The sequence below is a fragment of the Leucoraja erinacea genome, chromosome 28 (assembly GCF_028641065.1).
Source record: "Leucoraja erinacea ecotype New England chromosome 28, Leri_hhj_1, whole genome shotgun sequence".
Lineage (NCBI taxonomy): Eukaryota > Metazoa > Chordata > Chondrichthyes > Rajiformes > Rajidae > Leucoraja > Leucoraja erinaceus.
The window spans coordinates 2,260,437-2,281,576 of record NC_073404.1 but is presented as its reverse complement, the minus strand read 5'-3'; the positions used below and the strand labels follow the sequence as shown (position 1 = coordinate 2,281,576).

Sequence of the window (21,140 nt, the reverse complement as noted above, 5' to 3'; positions counted from 1 at the left end):
TACATGGATTCATGTTCTCCAGAGATGCTGCCTGACACGCTGAGTTACTCCAGCACATAGCGTCCTTTTCTGTAAATCAATATCTGCAGTTCCTTGTTGAAACATTCTTTCTCATATTGACATTTCTCATAAATAGCAGGAGCAAGTAGAAGTTGCTGGTCCGCATTAACCTGCTCTGCCATTTAGTAACATCGTGGCTGATCTGACTGTGACTTCAGATCCGCTCTCCTGTTTACTTCTTAAACCTTTCAATCACTTGCTTATTAACAATCAATCTACCTTTGCCAATAAGTTATATAAAGGTTCTGTTTCCATCACCCTTTGAGAAAGTTCCAAAGACTCCTGACCCTGTGAGGGGAAAATAAAATCTAATTTCTATCATAAACGGGCAACCTTTTTTTTGAAATGGTGCCACGAGAGGAGAGATCATAAAGTCTAAAATCAGTGAATACAAGAGTACTGTACATTCGTCCTGATGGCAGGAATGAAAGAAGAGCATTTCGAATGAAAGAAGATCTATTCTTCGAGTAGCGTCTTCACCACCCTCCCCCTCGCGGCCTACCATCTGGATTGGCGCAGCCTTTCCTGCCGGAGACCGACTGGAGCTTCAGCAGCGGCACAGCACTGATTTGGCATAGTGGAGCGAGTGATGCTTTACCGGGGATCGCCGTTTGAAGCTCCGGAGTGTTGGGCCTGCTGCTTTATCATCGCGGAGCTTCCAGCCGCGGGCGGCGCTGACCTCAACATCGTGGAGTCCTGGTGATCCCTTTGTCGAGGGCCGCCAGTGATGAATCTCCGCCCAGCTCAGCCTGTGGACTTCGGGAGCTGCTGTCTCCGGTAAGAAGTGGCCGATTCGGAACTCCAAGACGCTGAGAATGTTCCTTCGTTCTGACGTCGGAGTCCCGATCATCCCAGCTAGAGGGCTTGAACATTGGGCCGCCCGTAGCGACGACTGCGGGGGGCTCGGGAGGCACCGACCACGGGTGAATAACAAAGAGGAGAATGACTTGAACTTTGTTGCCTTCCCTCACAGTGGGAAACATTGATTGCGCTGTTTGGGGATGTTTATGTTAAATTCTAAAGTGTGTCGTGTTATTTTTTATTCATATGGCTGTATGGTAACCCAAATGTCACTGTACCAATTGTTGCATGTGACAATAAACATAAACTTGAACTTGATCCCGACTATGGGTGCTGTCTGTACGGAGTTTGTACGTTCTCCCCGTGACCGCGTGGGTTTTCACCGAGATCTTCGGTTTCCTCCCACACTCCAAAGACGTACAGGTTTGTAAGTTAATTGGCTTGGGTTTGTACACTTGGTATAAGTGTAAAATTGTCCCTAGTGTGTGTAGGCTTGTGTTAATGTGAGAGAATCATTGGTCAGTGTGGACTCAGTGGGCCGAAGAGCCTGTTTCCATGCTGTAACTCTAAACTAAACTTCTGCTGACCATATTAACAAACATTCCCCAAACTTACGTTTGCTAGAGAGTCCTTGTTCAGGAGAAATGGAAGATGAGTGGGTGGAGGAGAGAAAAGGAACTGGGTGACTGGGAAAGGGGGATTAAAAAGATAAGTATGCACATGGTGGTGAGGGAGGTGAAGGAAATTAAACAAGAAGTGAGACGGGAATTTCCTGAATTTGGAGAATTCAATGTTCATGCCGTTGAATTGTAAGATACCCAAGCAGCATACAAGATGTGTAGGAAGGAACTGCAGATGCTGAAGATAGACACAAAATGAAGGAATAGGTGTTGAAAGTCATATAAAGCTGCATCATGACATTCTGATTCAATGCCCCAACCTCTGAAGGCAACCTTCTTTACCACTCTATCTTGTTTTGACACTTTTACATCTATCTATATCTATCTCTATATCTCTATCTCTATCTCTATCTCTATCTCTTATCTTCTATCTTCTATATAAAACTCTGTGGCTGTCGCCTGCCGTCCGTCCGTCCGGCTGCCGCTGCCTTTCTTCCTTTTGATTCGTTTCCATCGTGTGATGTCACAATGCCCAATACACTCCTTCCTATCAGCTTCCAACACACTTCAAAACAAAGTTGCAAGACAGGAACACTCTTAACTTTTCACCTCAATGGAATATCACAGCAAGTGCTTCAACATGAGGGGGAGGGCCAATTGGTATTGCAATTGGAACTGCTGCAGCAGGCAGGGGAGGTGCAATTGGATTTTTTTTTTTAATCCACTGCTGAGGGAGGCAGGGGAGTGCTTGAATCTTACATTTGGGGATGGCTTCAGTTCCGTTGGAGGAGACGGGTGCATGGTGGAATATTGGGTTGGGGGATCACACCATTGGAGGAGCAGACCCAACGGGTCTGCTCTTGGTCTAGTAACTATTAAAATCAGGATCACACTTTATTCGCCAAGTATGTTTTGCAACATACGAGGAATTTCATTGGCCAGGTCAGTCATACAATTAAAAGCCTCAGATCACCAAAACACATTTTAACATGAACATCCACCACAGTGATTCCTACACATTCCTCATTGTGATGGAAGGCAAAATAAAGTTCAGTCTCTTCCTTTTGTTCTTCCTCGGTCGTGGGCCTCGAGCCCCCGTTAACGGGATGATCTTGACACCTGTAGCCGGCAGCATTCGGGACCTCTGCGTCGAGGCGATCAGCTCCCGCATCGGGGGGGACTGGTCGAACCTTCCGCGATGTTGAGCTTCCCGACTAGCCTCTCCCGACTGCGAGCTTGATGGTAAAGTCCGCGGTGGCCGCGGTGGGCGTGATCCCAGGCAAGGGGTCAGCTTCGATGTTAAGTTCACGCCCCGTGATGGGGCTCACAACAGTCTGAGGAGGCTTTTCCAGCTCCAGCGATGGTAGGCCGCAGAGCCCGGAGGAAGTGATCCAAAAATTGATCACATCTCCGGGAAGGTAAGAGCTTGAAAAAAAGTTTCCCCCGATCCCCTCCCCCCTCCCCCCACATAAAACAAACTGAAGAGCATTTAAACAAACTGTTAACATACTAAATAATAACAAAAGGAAAAAAATAGAACAGACTGCCGGCAGAGCAGCCATTTCCCCGGCGCCTCAGAGTGATTGTGACTTGCACCCTACGATTCCTCTGTACATCAATGCTGCTGAGAGTCATGCTATTAATTGCATAGTCCCCCTTTACATTTCACAAGTTATAGGAGTAGAATTAGGCCGTCTGGCCCATCCAGTCCACTCCCCCATTCAATCATGGCTGATCTCTGCGTCATAATCCCATTTTCCTGCCTTCTTCCCATAACCCTTGATACCCATTTGATTTCCCAAAATGCAACAGCTCGCACTTGCTCAGATTAAACTCCATCTGCCATTTCTCCGCCCATTTCTGTGGCTGATCTATACCATGTATGGGTAGAGCTGCGAAACACTAAGGGGCAGAAAACGCTGGTGGGTGTTGCGTACAGGCCACCTAACAGTAGTAGTGAAGTTGGAGATGGTATCAAACAGGAAATTAGAAATGCGTGCGACAAAGGCAAAACAGTTATAATGGGTGACTTCAATCTATTAATTAATTCTAAAAGGGTTGACGGTGAATATGCAATGGAAGACATTTAAAGACTGCATGGATGAACTACAAAAATTGTTCATCCCAGTTTGGCAAAAGAATAAATCAGTGAAGGTAGTGCATCTGTGGATAACAAGGGAAATCAGGGATAGTATCAAAGCGAAGGATGATGCGTACAAAATAGCCAGAAAAAGCAGCATACCGGAGGACTGGGAGAAATTCAGAGACCAGCAGAGGAGGACAAAGGGCTTAATTAGGAAAGGAAAAATAGATTATGAAAGAAAACTGGCAGGGAACATAAAAACTGACTGCAAAAGTTTTTATAGATATGTTAAAAGAAAGAGATTAGTTAAAACAAATGTAGGTCCCTTGCAGTCAGAAATAGGTGAGTTGATCATGGGGAACAAGGATATGGCGGACCAATTGAATAACTACTTTGGTTCAGTCTTCACTAAGGAAGACATAAATAATCTGCCGGAAATAGCAGGGGACCGGGGGTCAAATGAGTCGGGAAGTGGTGTTGGGTAAATTAAATGGATTAACGGCCGATAAATCCCCAGGGCCAGATAGGCTGCATCCCAGAGTATTTAAGGAAGTAGCTCCAGAAATAGTGGATGCATTAGTAATAATCTTTCAAAACTCTTTAGATTCTGGAGTAGTTCCTGAGGATTGGCGGGTAGCAAACGTAACCCCACTTTTTAAGAATGGAGGGAGAGAGAAAACGGGGAATTACAGACCAGTTAGTCTAACATCGGTAATGGGGAAACTGCTAGAGTCAGTTATTAAAGATGGGATAGCAGCACATTTGGAAAGTGGTGAAATCATTGGACAAAGTCAGCATGGATTTACGAAAGGTAAATCATGTCTGACGAACCTTATAGAATTTTTCGAGGATGTAACTAGTAGCGTGGATAGGGGAGAACCAGTGGATGTGGTGTATCTGGACTTCCAGAAGGCTTTCGACAAGGTCCCACATAAGAGATTAGTATACAAACGTAAAGCACACGGCATTGGAGGTTCAGTATTGATGTGGATAGAGAACTGGCTGGCAAACAGGAAGCAAAGAGTAGGAGTAAACGGGTCCTTTTCACAATTGCAGGCAGTGACTAGTGGGGTACCGCAAGGCTCAATGCTGGGACCCCAGCTATTTACAATATATATTAATCTGGATGAGGGAATTGAAGGCAATATCTCCAAGTTTGCGGATGACACTAAGCTGCGGGGCAGTGTTAGCTGTGAGGAGGATGCTAGGAGACTGCAAGGTGACTTGGATAGGCTGGGTGAGTGGGCAAATGTTTGGCAGATGCAGTATAATGTGGATAAATGTGAGGTTATCCATTTTGGTGGCAAAAACAGGAAAGCAGACTATTATCTAAATGGTGGCCGACTAGGAAAAGGGGAGATGCAACGAGACCTGGGTGCCATGGTACACCAGTCATTGAAAGTAGGCATGCAGGTGCAGCAGGCAGTGAAGAAAGCGAATGGTATGTTAGCTTTTATAGCAAAAGGATTTGAGTATAGGAGCAGGGAGGTTCTACTGCAGTTGTACATGGTCTTGGTGAGACCACACCTGGAGTATTGCGTACAGTGTTGGTCTCCAAATCTATGTAAAGGAGGAAGGACATTATTGCCATAGAGGGAGTGCAGAGAAGGTTCACCAGACTGATTCCTGGGATGTCAGGACTGTCTTATGAAGAAAAGACTGGATAGAAACATAGGCCAAACCCGTGTAGTGAAGTTGGAGATGGTATAGAAATTAGGTGCAGTGACTTCAATCTACATAGAAGTAGGCCATTCGGATTTTTGGTTTATACTCTCTAGAATTTAAGAGATTGAGAGGGGATCTTATAGAAACTTACAAAATTCTTAAGGGGTTGGACAGGCTAGATGCAGGAAGATTACTCCCGATGTTGGGGAAGTCCAGGACAAGGGGTCACAGCTTAAGGATAATAATAATGTTTATTTATATAGCACTTTTCAACAAAACCAGTATTTGAACCAAAGTGCTTTACAGAGATTGATTAAATTAATTGAACAGGTCAATGCAATAAATCCATACAAATCAGGGCCAGATAGGCTGCAAAAACTTACGGAAATAATCTTTCAAAAAAAAAGACACAGAACGTAACCCCACTTTTTTAAGAAGGTAAGGAGAGAGAAAAAACGGGAATTACAGACCAGAAATCTAACATGAAACTGCTAGAGTCAGTATTAAAGATGGGATAGCAGCACCCAAAGTCAGCATTTACGAAAGATAAATCATGTCTTCACTGTGCGTGGATAGGGAAGGCACTCTGGACTTCCAGAAGGCTTTCAACAAGGTCCCACATAAGAGATTAGTATACAAACTTAAAGCACACACGGCCCCCTGGCAAACAGGTGCAAATAGTCCACCAGGCGATGTCGTGCTGGGCCTATATGATCTGGAATTGAAGGCAATATCTCCAAGTTTGTGGATGACACTAAAAAACCCGGACCTGGGTTTTCAGGGGCAATCCTTTATAAAAGGATTTGAGATGAGTTGAAGAACTATTTTTTCTCCAAACACAGAGAGTGGTGAATCTCTGGAATTCTCTGCCACAGAAGAGTAGTTGAGGCCAGTTCATTGGCTATATTTAAGAGGGAGTTAGATGTGGCCCTTGTGGCTAGTTAGATATGGCCCTTGTGGCTAACGGATCAGGGGGTATGGAGAGAAGGCAGGTACGGGATACTGAGTTGGATGATCAGCCATGATCATATTGAATTGTGGTGCAGGCTCGAACGGCCGAATGGCCTACTACTGCACTTAATTTCTATGTTTCCCTCTCCTCACCCCTCTCCCTCTCCTCACCCCTCTCCCTCTCTCCCTCACCCCCCTTCCCTCTCTACCCCACCCCCTTCCCTCTCTTTCAGGCTCGAAGGGCCGAATGGCCTACTCATGCACCTAATTTCTATGTTTCGAACTGCACAAAATACTCCAAATATGGCCGTAGAGTTGCTGCCTTACTGTGCCAGAGACCCAGTTCGATCATAGAAACATAGAAAATATGGAATGTAGGAGGAAAGCAGAGCACCCGGGGAAAACCCACGTGGTTCACGGGGAGAACGTACTAACTCCATAACCTCTTTCAGCATCATTATCATTCTATGATTTCATTCTCTGAAATTAGCAGTCTGCTTTCACCTGAGAAATAGACTACAGAGTACCAGGGCATCAACAGAGAATAACATATATTTAGGCAAACCAAAAACGACTAAATATGTTATTTGTTATATATGTATAACATATATCATATATGCATGACATATGTTATATATGTTAGGGTGGCGTGGTGGCAAAGCAGTAGAGCTACTGCCTTATAGTGCCAGAGGCCCGGGTTTGATCCTCAATACAGAGTTTGTACGTTCTCCCTGTGACTTGCGTTGGTTTTCTCCAAGATCTTCGGTTTCCTCCCACACTCCTAAGATGTACAGGTTTGTAGGTTAATAGACTTGTTGTAAAGGTAAAACATGTCCCCAGTGTGTTTAGGATAGTGCTAATGTGCTGGGATAGCTGGTCGGTGCGGTGGGCCGAAGGGCCTGTTTTCGCGCTGTATTTCTAAACTAAACTACTGCAAAATACAGAATAAGTGTATATCTAGAATACTAAATAATTAAATGACACACTATAGCAATGGGTACCACATTTTCAAAATGAACAGCTCAAAAAAAATAGAATCTAAATAAATCATCTTACCCACTGTTTTCATCATGATTGTATTGAACAACTTTCTGTCCAAACAGTACATTGTCATGATTTTGAAACACCACCCTTATTTTGGTATCAATGTTGAAGGTATACAATGCCTTCGGGGCTGCAAATAGAAGAGAAAGCAAAATGCAAAATGGAAGTAATTCTGTAAAATATGTCATCAATATAAAAGGATGCATAACAATATCATTATCATTCTATCATTTCATTCTCTGAAATAACCTGTCTGCTTTCACTTAAGAGAGTAGAGAGTACCAGGACCTCAATGGAACAACATATAGTGTAAACAATAATGTAAAATGTAAATAATTCTGTAAAGTATTTCATCACTATAGAAGGATTGATACCATTGGTTAAAATTAACCAAATCAAAGTGTAGCTAAACCATAAGCAATAAACAGAGCCCCGACTACTGAATCAAGTGATTCACACATTAAAAACTCTGCAATAATGAATCACAGTAGAGTTGCTGCCTTACAGCACCAGAGACCCGGGTTCAATCCTGACTATGGGCGCTTGCCAGTACGGAGTTTGTACGTTCTTCCCGTGACCTGCGTGGGTTATCTCCAAGAACTTCACTTCGCTCCCACACTCCAAATACGTTCAGTTTGTAGGTTAATTGGTATAAATGTATATGTGTAAAATTGTCCTTAGTGTGTGTAGGGTAATGTTAATGTGCGGGGAACACTGCTTGGCGCGGACTCTGTGGGCCGATGAGCCTGTTTCCACACTAAAATCAGGTCTTTGCACATGCTGGAAATTTGCAAATCTAAGTGAATGTATCAGGTGCATAATCTACCCGTTGCATAGAGTGCAAATAATAGCTGCAACTTCATGTAAAGTTTTTTTTAGATAGAGGATCCTGTGCAGAGGAGAAAGTGTCATCACTTGCAGTTGTTGTGTTAACTTCAGGCAGGATGTACTTAAACCTGTCTCGCACTTTGAAGGCCATAGATGTAATATGTAAGACCTGCGAGGGATCAAGTCACCACATCCTGAATAAGTGTCAGGATCATAAAGATAAACGTCGCAGGTTATTGAACTGTGGTCGTGTGCATTAAGGTGTATCAGGGAAGTGGAGAGTAACCTGAATAGATCCATCTAGGAGGTAATAACTATTAACTAGTGCAATCGGTATTTTCTTTTGTTACCTTTTGTTTGAATTGTGGGCACGACTAGCAAATCTTCCCATCACCCACTACCCTTGTGAAATGCTTGTGAGATATTTTCTTGCTATAATTCCATGCTCTTTGTAACAGTACTCCTCATTTGGACTCAGCAACAATGAAGGAACAGTAATATATTTCCATATCACTGGTAGGCAAGTAGCACTGACGGGAAACTTTCCATTAGTCATCTGTTGATTGAGCAGATTGTACGGCACTTAGCCCATTAGGTTTGTTGTGGGGAATTTCCCATGTGGTCAGGTAGATGCCAAAGCTGGAACTGTGCTAGAAATGTTCGGTGAGATGTACAAACAGGACTGGAACAAATATCATGGGAACCACAGCCAGATTATTGTCCAGGTTGTAGGTTGTGCTGTATATGGCACTACTGGCCCATATTTCCCTCTTACACCCCCCCCCCCCCCCCCCCCCCCCATTCTCCTTCCCCCTGACACCTTCCACCCAGCTCACACCCTCCAACTTTACATTTCACTCCCCCACTGCTCTCCTTATCTGACCTCTTATCTTCTATTTACCTCTAGCCTTTGTCACTTACTCCACCCATCTGCCAATCACCCCCCACCCCCCCTCAGCTGTAACCACCTATCACTTAAGATAGACACAAAATGCTGGAGTAACTCAGCGGGTCAGGCAGCATCTCTGGGAAAAAGGAATTGGTGACATTTCAGGACGAGACACTTCTTCAAATTGAAGTCTGAAGAGAGTTTAAGAAGGAACTGCAGATGCTGGAAAATCGAAAGTACACAAAAATGCTGGAGAAACTCAGCGGGTGCAGCAGCATCTATGGAGCGAAGGAGATGGGAAACGTTTCGGGCCGAAACGTTGCCCATCTCCTTCGCTCCATAGATGCTGCTGCACCCGCTGAGTTTCTCCAGCATTTTTGTGTACCTTTAAAGTCTGAAGAAGGTTCTCGATCCAAAAGGCGAGTCTGAAGAATGGTCTCAACACGAAAAGTCGCCTATTCCTTTTCTCCAGATGCTGCCTGACCCGCTGAGTTACTCCAGCATTTTATGTTTCCCTTCAGTGTAAACCCGCATCTGCAGTTCCTTCCTGCACATTAGTTGAGTGAATCTTCTCTGAACAGCTTTCGATGCAGTTACAACCTATCTCAAAGGAGACCAATGCTATACGTAACAGTACAAATATCATTGACATAGAGCACAGAAACAGACATTTCAACACACCCAGTCTATTACCATCTGCACTAATCCCATTTACCAGCACTTGGTCAGTAGCTCTCCATGCCTTACAAATTCAACTGCTTATCTCAACATTTTAAATGTTGTGAGAGTATCTGCCTCCATAACCCTCTCAGACAATGCATCTCAACCCAACCATCCACTGGGTGAAAACAATTCTTCCCTATGTCCCCTCTAACTCTCTCACTCCTTACCCTGAACATGTGTTCTCTCTTTATAGACATGTCTGCTATGGGAAGAAAATGTCCTACTCTCTACGATATCAATGTCCCCAATAGGTTTGTACACTTCTAACAAGTGTTCTTCAGTTGCTTCTACTGTGAGGTAAACAAACTGAGCCAGTCCACTTCATCCTCATAACTGAAACCCCAAGCGACTTTATGGTGAATTTCCAAAATAACACGCTTCAATGCAATCATGTCCTTTCTATGTTCTATGCTGTATTCAAGAGTTAGAGATTGCTCTTACGTCTAACAGAATCAAGGGATATGGGGAGAAAACAGGAACGGGGTACTGATTTTGGATGATCAACCATGATCATATTGAATAGTGGTGCTAGCTTGAAGGGCCGAATGCACCTATTTTCTATGTATCTACGTTGAGGGGACCAAAATTGCACACAGTATTACGGATGTGGCTTCACCAATGTTTTTATATAGCTATACAATAATGTCCCTGCTCTTATATTCTATGTTCCGGCTAATGAAGTCTATAATCTCTTTGCCTTCTTTACCACGTGGAATGGAATGAAATACTTTATTGTCACATGTGAAATGCTTTGCTTGCATACCCAAGGTATGCAAATAGTGGCCACCTACCCCTACATCAGAACAGCAACTCATATTTAGCTTGGGCAACTTACAACCCAGTGGTATAAATATTGATTTCTCCAACTTCAAGTACTTCCTCTTTCTCCATCCCTTCCCCCACCCGAGATGCATCAGGTTCCCATTCTCAGCTAGCAAACAGTTAACAATGGCTTGTTTCCTTTATTATCATTACTTTTTTGACTATCTTTCATTCAATTGCTTAAATCTCTCTACATCACTGTCAATATCTCTTGTTTCCCTTTGCCCCGACCTCGCGTGTTTCACAGAGGAAGAGGACTTAACTTTCTGGTGCCTTTCCCCACAGTGGAAAGTTTTGATTCTGCTGTGGGGGGACGTTTGTGTTGAACTCTATAATGTGTTGTGTCCATTTTATTCTTTTTTTTTTTTAACCTTTTTCTATGGTTTGTAATGGAACTTATTATTTAATTTATGTAAAGCACTTTGGTGTCAATGCGAGTTGACTTAAAACGTGCTATATAAATAAAACTTACTTACTAGTCTGAAGAAGGCTCTCGACCCAAAACCTCACCCATTTCTTCTCTCCAGAGAGAAGGCTGCCTGTTCCGCTGAGTTACACCAGCATTTTGAGTCTATCTTCGGTTTAAACCAGCATCTGCGATTCCTTCTTATCCATTACCTTATTGAACCTCTCCTTGATACGTTTTTCCTTTCCAGAATAAAACTTATGCAGCCACACTGCAATGTAATTATCTGCTGAGACTTTTCTCAGCTTCGTAAATAAAATAAATCTGTCATCTCTCCCCCTTTATGCTATTTCAAATAACGCAGTCCTGCTGGTTCTATTAGTCATAATTTACATTCAGAAAGCCACACGATTTACAGAAAATAAAATTTTTTAATGCAGGATCACTAAAACCGTTATTTACATTGAGTAAGATAATTGTGCAAACACAAGGAACTGCACATGCTGGTGTATTTAAAAAATATCTAAAATGCTGGAGTATCTCAACGGCTCAGCATCTCTGGAGAACATGGATAAGATACGTTTCGGGACAGGGACCTTCTTCAGATTGATCGTGGTAGGGTGCGGAGAACGGGGCAGAAAGGTGGAATAGAGGGGGGCAGGACAAAGCCTGACAAGTGGTCGGTGATACAGTGCCCTCCATAATGTTTGGGACAAAGACCCATCATTTATTTATTTGCCTCTGTACTCCACAATTTGAGATTTGTAATATAAACTCACATGTGGTTAAAGTGCACACTGTTGGATTTTATTAAAAGGTATTTATATACATTTTGGTTTCACCATGTAGAAATTACAGCAGTGTTTACACAGTCCCCCCATTTCAGGGCACCATAATGTTTGGGACACATGGCTTCATAAGTGTTTGTAATTGCTCAGGTGTGTTTAATTGCCTCCTTAATGCAGGTATAAGAGAGCCCTCAGCACTCAGCCTTTTCTCCAGTCTTTCCATCACCTTTGGAAACGTTTATTGCTGTTTATCAACATGAGGACAAAAGTTGTGCCAATGAAAGTCAAAGAAACCATTATGAGACTGAGAAACAAGAATAAAACTGTTAGAGACATCAGCCAAACAGACTTACCAAAATCAACTGTTTGGAACATCATTAAGAAGAAAAAAAAGCACTGGTGAGCTTACTAATCGCAAAGGGACTGCCAGACAAAGGAAGACCCCCACAGCTGATGACAGAAGAATTCCCTCCATAATAAAGAAAAATCCCCAAACACCTGTCCAACAGATCAGAAACACTCTTCAGGAGTCAGGTGTGGATTTGTCAATGACCACTGTCTGCAGAAGACTTAATGAACAGAAAAACAGAGGCTACACTGCAAGATGCAAACCACTGGTTAGCTGCAAAAATAGGATGGCCAGGTTACAGTTTGCCAAGAAGTACTTAAAAGAGCAACCACAGTTCTGGAAAAAGGCCTTGTGGACAGAGGAGACGAAGATTAACTTGTATCACAGTGATGGCAAGAGCAAAGTATGGAGGTTAGTTGTATCAGCAGTTGTATCATTGATGATACAACTGCAAATGGTAGTAGCATAATTAATTCTGAAGTGTATGGACACATCCTATCTGCTCAAGTTCAATCAAATGCCTCAAAACTGATTGGCCAGCAGTTCATTCTGCAGCAAGACAATGATCCCAAACGTACTGCTAAAGCAACAAAGGAGTTTTTCAAACATGGTCAATTCTTGAGTGACCAAGTCAGTCACCTGATCTGAACCCAAATGAGCATGCCTTTTATATGCTGAAGTGAAAACTGAAGGGTACTTGCCCCCAAAACAAGCATAAGCCAAAGATGGCTGCAATATAGGCCTTTTACAGGCAGAGGCATCATCAGAGAAGACACTCAGCAACTGGTGATGTCCATGAATCACAGACTTCAAGCAGTCATTGCATGCAAAGGATATGCAACAAAATACTAAACATGACTACTTTCATTTACATTACATTGCTGTGTCCCAAACATTATGGTGCCCTATGGGGAGACTATGTATAAACACTACTGTAATTTCTACATGGTTGAAACCAAAATGTGTAAAAATGGTCCATTAAAATCTGACAATGTGCACTTTAACCACATGTGACTTTTTTCTATTACAAATCTCAAATTGTGGAGTGCAGAGGCAAATAAATAAATAATGGGTCTTTGGCCCAAACATTATGGAGGGCACTGTAAATATGCTGCACTTTTCGTGATGTTCGAATGCATTGAAAACCTGCAGACTCAGCTCTATGCTCAATCTGTTTGTGTACGGTCTTATCTGATGAAAGATATACAGGGTAAAACGGGTTCATCTGTGATAGGAGGGAAGCGGGTTTTGTTGCCACATTTCGTGACTAACTACATCACCATTTGCGAATAAGTAGGCAGATGACGTTAACAGAATGAAACTTACTCTGTTGCAATTATAACATTTAAGAAGATGAAATTACAGGCATTGGAGGAATTTAAAGAAAGTAGGAAAGAACATGCAGGGAATTAGAAGAGCCAATAAAGGTCAGGACATGTGGTTGGCAAGTCAGATGAGATTCCCAAAAGATAAATTAAAAAGAAAGGAGTAACTGGTTAGGACTACTTCAAAGGTATTTTATTGGTCACATTCACATACACCTAGGTGTAGTGAAGTGAAATGCTTCTTGCCATTTTGCAGCACATAAAGAAGGAATACAGACATAACATTAATAAGAGTTTTAAACATAAAGAACATCCCCCCACAATGGTTCCCATTATGAGGGAAGGCACAAAGTCCAGTCCCCAACCCCAGTTCACCCATAGTCGGGCCCATTGAGGCCTCCACAGTTGCCTCTACGGAGGCCCGATGTTCCAGGCCGTTCTCGCAGGGTGATGTTGCTCCGGCGTCGGGAGAGTCCTCTCAGCGGCTTGGGAACCCTGGAGTGGCCACTTCCGTACTGGAGGCCACGGCTTCCAAAGCCAACAAGGCCACGCCGGTTGGAGCTCCACAACTGGCGATCTCATCTAGAGATCCCAGGCTCCCGGTGTAAAGTCAGCACTGCCGCCCGCAGCTGGTCGCTCCACAGTCCCGCAGCTCCGTGATGTTTTCCTCAGCGATCTTCACCTCACCGGAGCTCCAGCGCGGCGACCCGGGCAAGGCATCGCCCGCTCCGCGATAGCGCTGTGCAGCCTCCGAAGCCGTGGTTCTGGGCGGTCCCCGACAGGAAACGCCGCTCCAGGCCCGCTGGTAGGCCGCGAGGACGGGTCAAAGCTGCAGCCCGGAGAAAAGCTGCCTCTCCGACCAGGTAGGGACCCTGAAAGGTAGTTTCCCCCTTCCCATCCCCCACATAAAAAAGTCCAGACCTCCAAACAAAACACTTAACTAACTAAAATAAAAAATAAAAAGATGAAAAGACAGACAGCTGCTGGCTGGGCAGCCGTGCACAGGATAAAGGTAGGAATATATACTTGGAGTCAGAAGATGTAGGCGCGATATTAAACTAGTACTTTGCATCTGTATTCACCAAGGGGAAGGATATGGAGGATAGTGAGATCAGTGTGTAGGAAGGAACTACAGATGCTGGTTTAAACCGTAGACGTCAAAAAGCTGGAGTAACAGTACGACAGGCAGCATCTCTGGAGAGAAGGAATGGGTGACGTTTCGGGTCGAGGCCCTTCTTCAGACTAGTTAGGGAAAAGGGAAATGAGAGATAGACAATGATGTGGAGAGATAAAGAACAATGAATAATTCTGCATATCTCAATCGGGTCCCCTCCACGCAAACTAAAATAAACCCAGTCTGTCTATTCTCTCTTCATAATGTAACTGTTCCATCTCCATTCCTGCTGAATATCCTCTGCATCCTCTCCAATCCAATTACACACTTCCTCAAGTGTGACAAGGTAAACAGTATACAATACTCAAGCTGTGGCCTAACCAACGTTTGTAAAAACCGAAGATAGGCGCAAAATGCTGGAGTAACTCAGCGGGACAGGCAGCATCTCTGGAGAGAAGGAATGGGTGACATTTCAGGTCGAGACCCTTCTTCAGACAGATCGTTGTATAAGGGTATATACTTAAAGGTTATACGATGCATAAAGTTGGAAGCGTGGAAACGCCCAACCTGTTCCCAGCGATCACCCGTTCTATATTATCCCACTTTCTCATCCACTCCCTGCACAACAGGGGAAATTTGCAGAGGCCAATTAACCTATGACCTATGAAACCATAGAAATGGTACATATATCTACTGAAAGAATAAACATTTGTTCTCACAAGCATCGTGTCATTTATTGTTTTTTATCTTCTATTCGCAGGCAATGTAGCTTCACATTACGGAAAATCATGATCTGGATAATTTTCCAGAAATGAAAAATAGCCCCCATAATACTGGGGTCATCTGTGCACTTTATTACCTCTTCAAAAAATTAAATCGAATGCATGCCCTCACCTCCATTAGGACTAAATTTCCTGCCAGGATATCCCCCAACATAGCCACACTAAAGATCGTAGCCATACTGAAGATCTTTGTATAATCCCTACTTTTCCAATTCCCTGCTGCTGATGTTTCGCTCATCAGCCTGGAATAATAACCTGTTGTTGAATAAAGGCATCACATCTGGTGGCCTCAACTCATCATCTTCAGCACAAATGGCCTACTACAATAGTGGCAGGGTGGCACACCAGTAGAGTTGCTGTCTTACAGTGCCAGAGATCCGGGTTCAATCCTGACTATGGGTGCTTTTCGTACGGAGTTTGTATGTTCTCCTCGTGACTTGGTTTAGCTAATTGTAAGTTGGTATAATTTGGTATAATTGTAAATTGTCCTGAGTGTGTGTATAGGATGGTGTTAGTGTGCGGGGATCGCTGGTCGGCTCAGACTCTGTGGGCCGAAGAGCCTGTTTCTGTTCTGTATCTCTAAATTAAACTTTTACCTCTATTTGTTCTATTGGTTTAGTCTATTGCTATTGTATTGCTATTGCTATTGCTATTGTAAAATTATCACTCTGGAAAAGAAAGAAAACATTTTACCGAGAGGCTCTGCTTGCTTTTTGTAATTATCCATACATCCTAATCTTTGGATCCCATTCCATACCTCTGCACATTGTCCTCCCCGAGTCTAGAGAATTTACTTTCTAGAGGAAGAGGAAAGAATTAATAAAGAAAGTTCCCATAGATATGGAGAACCTGAAGCCAGCGGAGCTCTCTTGCTAAACATGAGATTTGCGGGCTGAAGTTCAAAACGTGTGAGAAAAAGACAGGAAAGTTGGATACTATGTTTTAGTTGGTGAATAATAATCATAATAATAACAGCTAACATGTTCCGGAAAAACAAAGTAACACTTAGTTTAGTTTAGAGATGAAGCGTAAGAATACTAAGTCCACACCGACCACCGATCCACTCACATCAGCTCTGTGTTACCCCACTTTCTCACCCACTTGCAACACATTAGGAGCATTTTTTTTAACTGGGCCAATTAATCCACAAACCAGCAGGTCCTTGGGAGTGTGGGAGGAAACTGGAGCACATGGAGGAAACCCACATGGTCACAGGGAAAGCATGCAAATTTCACGCGGACAGCACCCAAGATCAAACCCGAGCCTCTGGCGCTGTGAAGCAGCAGCTCTACCAGCTTTAAAATAGAAGTGAATTAATTCCTCTTCTGAAAACGAATTCCATTAGTTTTAGAGTCATTTGATGAATGCATAGGGGGCACCGACTGGATAGCTAAAAGGGCTAACTAAAATTCTACCACACATTTCCACCTGCATTTTATCATTTCTACAGGAATGGATGACTTGCGTTAGTTTTGCCGGCAATTCTGTAAAATTCCACTCAACATATAACCTTGATGGCAACAATTTTATAGCATTACACCGTTTTACAACCATAGCATTATTTATTTGCAGAAAGTCTTAGATATTTGGTAGGCAATATTTTAAATCACAATCTTACGTTAATATCTTCATTTAAAAATCCAATGTTACATTTGTTGCAAACGTGCACACAATTGCCTTGCCACAATATCAGTCAATCATTCACGATTAATACAACACAGTAAATCCTAAAATACATCCATGGATAAATACGGTTTGCCAAGTTTTTTTCAGCCATGCAAAGAAATTTAAATATAGAGTTTTAACAAAAAATACTATGACAATCAGAAAGTCAAGCAGGTGTGTGTGCAGGAAAACAATGTTTCCGCTTGAAGACCATTTGGCTGTTAACTGTTTCTCGTTTCACAGATGCTGCCTGCCTTGCCGAGGATTCCAGCATTTCTATTTCAGATTTCCAACTGTCGGGTTTTATCAAGTTCACAAAATGTATTTAAAAAATACCCACCAAAGAGCAAGAAGAATAGCGTTCCTATCATTCTCTTCATTTCAGGATCAATAAATTCTGCGGTAATGACAAAGGATAGTAATTCCGAATAGCATCACAAATGAGACTGCGTCATTTTCAAGTCTGGAAGCATGGGTAGGAGAGGCTGCAAATGAACACATGTTCTACGCACGAGGGTTTTATTCAGTTTTTGCAATGTCGACTGAGCTATATCAAAACCACACGTTTCAAGAGGTGGTGCTTGAAGGATGTGGTGATCCTTTGTTCCTCAAACATCCTGCGCAGATGCAGTTTCACGTTAACTAACATTAGCCAACGTTTGCAGCATTGAGAACTACAATAAAATCAATTTATGAAACATGTTCTCTCTAAAACCTCACCATTGTTTAAAATTTACCTATATTGTTAATCAAAATAAATGTCAGAAAACTATGACATTTCATTGTAATTTTTTTTTAAAAGGTGAAAGAATCCAGCAAATGAATCTAACGACAGAAAAAAAAAACGATGCTTGAAAGTCAAACCCAACTTTTCAAAAATGAGAGCATTTGCAACAACTAACTTCCTTTCTTTTATCATGCTAGAACATAGAACAGTAAAGTGTGTGGGAGGGAATGCAGATGCTAGTTTACGCCAAAGATAGACACAAAATGCTGGAGTATCTCAACGGAACTGGGAGTGAGGGGAGAACGAAAGATATGCTAAAAGCACCAATGACCATTGAAAGGAGGAGCTCACAATGGTACATTGCCAGATGTGCAGAGTTGATAACGAGTTATAAAATCAGTGAAACTCAATAGGACAACAGTGAAACTAGTATGACGACTAGAGTGGGGAAGTGACGGCGCAAGAGGGGATGCAAGGGTTACATGAAGTTAGATAAATCAATATTCATACTGCTGCGTTGTAAACAGCCCAAAGGAAATATGAGGTGCTCTTCCTCCAATGGAGGGGGCCCAAGACAGAAAGGCCAGTGTGGGAGTTAAATTGTTTGGCAACCAGTAGATCGCATGGGCCAAGGTGGACTGAGCGGAGGGGTTCAGAGAAACGATCGCCCAGTCTGCACTTGGTCTCGCAGATATCCAGGAGTCCATACATAGAACAGCGGATACAGTAGATGGGGTTGGAGGAGCTGCAAGTGAACCTCTGCCTCACCTGAAAGGACTGTCAAGGTCCTTGGATAGAATTGAGGGACGGGGTTTCGGGGCAGGTGTTACATGGGGTGGTTTGGGTAGGAAGTTGAACAAGAACATGGAAAAGGACAAGGGAGGCTTTTAAAATTAGATACTGAGCTGTCACATCTGCCCTTCTATCATTCAGGAATCTTGTTATGTCTGTAATATCCCAGTTCCTCAATTCAATCCATGTCTTGGATTCAGATTCAGATTCAGATTCAACTTTAATTGTCATTGTCAATGTACAGTACAGAGACAACAAAATGCATTTAGCATCTCCCTGGAAGAGCGACATAGCATATGATTTGAATAAATATTTACATTAGCATATGTACAGACATAGTGTTTTTCCTGTGGGAGGATTGTCCGGGGGGGGGGGGGGGGGGGTGATTGGCAGTCACCGAGGTACGTTGTTGAGTAGAGTGACAGCCGCCGAGAAGAAGCTGTTCCTGGACCTGCTTGTCCGGCAACGGAGAGACCTGTAGCGCCTCCCGGATGGTAGGAGGGTAAACAGTCCATGGTTGGGGTGAGAGCAGTCCTTGGCGATGCTGAGCGCACTCCGCAGACAACGCTTGCTTTGGACAGACTCAATGGAGGGGAGCGGGGAACCGGTGATGCATTGGGCAATTTTCACCACCCTCTGCAAGGCCTTCCGGTCGGAGACAGAGCAGTTGCCATACCATACTGTGATACAGTTGGTAAGGATGCTCTCGATGGTGCAGCGGTAGAAGTTCACCAGGATCTGAGGAGACAGATGGATCTTCTTCAGTCTCCTCAGGAAGAAGAGACGCTGGTGAGCCTTCTTGATCACAGTTGAGGTATTGTGGGTCCAAGAGAGGTCATCGGAGATGTTAACACCCAGGAACCTGAAGCTAGAAACACGTTCCACCTCCGTCCCGTTAATGTGGATGGGGGTGTGCGTGCCGCCCCTGGACTTCCTGAAGTCTACAATGAGCTCCTTGGTCTTCTTGGAGTTATGGGCCAGGTTGTTGTCAGCGCACCATGCTGCTAAGTGCTGGACCTCCTCCCTGTAGGCCGACTCATCGTTGTTGCTGATGAGGCCAATCACCGTTGTATCATCTGCATACTTGATGATGGTGTTAGTACCATGTACAGGTGTGCAGTCATAGGTGAAGAGGGAGTAGAGGAGGGGGCTCAAGTTGTTTGCCAACCGCCAAAAAACACTATATAGAAGAAGAAGAAGGAGGAGGGGGCTCAGCACACAGCCCTGTGGAACGCCGGTTTTCAGGGTAAGGGTTGAAGAGGTGTGCTTATCTAACCTAACAGACTGTGGTCTGTTGGTTAGAAAGTCCAGTATCCAGTTGCAGAGGGAGGGATCGATGGCCAGGTTACCGAGTTTGGTGATCAGTTTAGATGGTATAATGGTGTTGAATGCCATCGTCCACTTTACCTGTTACTCCTGTAACATTTAAATAAATGCTGTTTACTCCACTGGTCTTTTCTCTCTCTTTGCCGTGCACCTGCCTGTCCTGCTGAAACTATTGTTGACCACAATATATGCGCCCAACTTCTCATCCAATTCCTTTCAGATCTGGGCCTTCCCTCTTACCAATCTAGTTTAAATCCGCCCAGGTAGCACTAGTAAATCTCCCTCCCAAGAAATCGGTTCCTCTCCAGTTTAGATTCAACCCGTCCCTATTGTACAGGATACCTCTTCTCAAGAAGAGATCCCAATGGTCCAAAAACCTGCACCAACTCCTTAACCATGCTGGAACCTTTCATGTAGCATATCCCACTTCTCCTGCCCTCACTCGCTTGTGGCATTGGGAGGAATCCAAGGGATTACCATTCAAGGTCCTGCTTTTTAACTTATAATATTAAAGAATTGGATGTGAATGTAGGTGGCATGGATAGTAAGCTTGTGAATTACACTAAGTGCACAGTGAAAAAGGTTGATCAACTGAGCCAATGGACCGAGGAATGGCAGGCAGAGTTTCATTCAAAAAATGTGAGGTGTTGCATTTTGGTCAAACAAGTGCAGGACTTACACAGTAGATGTTAGGACCCTGGGTGTAGAACAGACAGGCAGGTACATAGATCCATGAAAGGTGGGACATGGGTAGACAGAGTGGTGAAGAAGTCATTTGACTAAAGCCTTCATTGATCAGGGTGCAGTGTACAGGAGTTGGGACAAAACAAAACAGCTGAAGAAGACGTTGGTAAGGCCACATTTTTTTGCCCCGTGTATGGTTCTGACCACCCTGCTGTAAGAACGATGTCATTAAACTGGAAAGAGTGCAAGAAAAATGTATGAGGATGTTTGCAGGACTGGAGAGTTTGAGTTAGACGGAGAGGCTTGTTAGGCTGGGTCTTTATTCCCTGGAGGAGACTGACTGAAGGGTGACCTTTAAAGGTTGATAAAATCATGAGGCATAGAAACAAATAGCTAGTCATTTCCCCATGGTTGGGTCATCTAAAACTAAAGAGCATAGGTTAAAGGTGAGAAAGATTTTAAAAGGACCCGAGGGGCTTGTTTTCCACTAGGATCTTAAATTAATGTTTCTCATCTGTATCCACTTCAGAGAGGATGTTTTAATTGTGGGGGAATTCAAACACTGGGATAGTGGATTCCAGAACTAATTACCTCCAAAAGGGATCTATAGTTTAGATTAGAGATATAGCGCAGAAACAGGCCCTTCAGCCCACCAAGTCCTTGCTGACCAGCAATCCCCACACACTAACACCATCC

The 21,140-nt window shown here is 43.5% G+C and overlaps 1 protein-coding gene across 3 annotated transcripts in view; it reads right to left on the bottom strand.

The window, feature by feature from the left end:
- LOC129710507 (integrin alpha-E-like) overlaps positions 1-18,416 on the bottom strand; it is a 103,241-nt gene extending 84,825 nt beyond the window's left edge. For 2 of the 3 annotated variants that reach the window (XM_055657503.1, XM_055657504.1), the window contains exon 1: positions 7,237-8,666. In XM_055657503.1, coding sequence (XP_055513478.1) covers positions 7,237-7,430 — 194 coding nt within the window. In that variant the 5' untranslated portion in view covers positions 7,431-8,666. Of the gene's footprint in view, positions 1-7,236; positions 8,667-17,255 lie in introns of those variants that run through there. The other variant, XM_055657505.1, reaches the window with a different exon arrangement.
- Between the last annotated feature and the right edge of the window lie 2,724 nt (positions 18,417-21,140).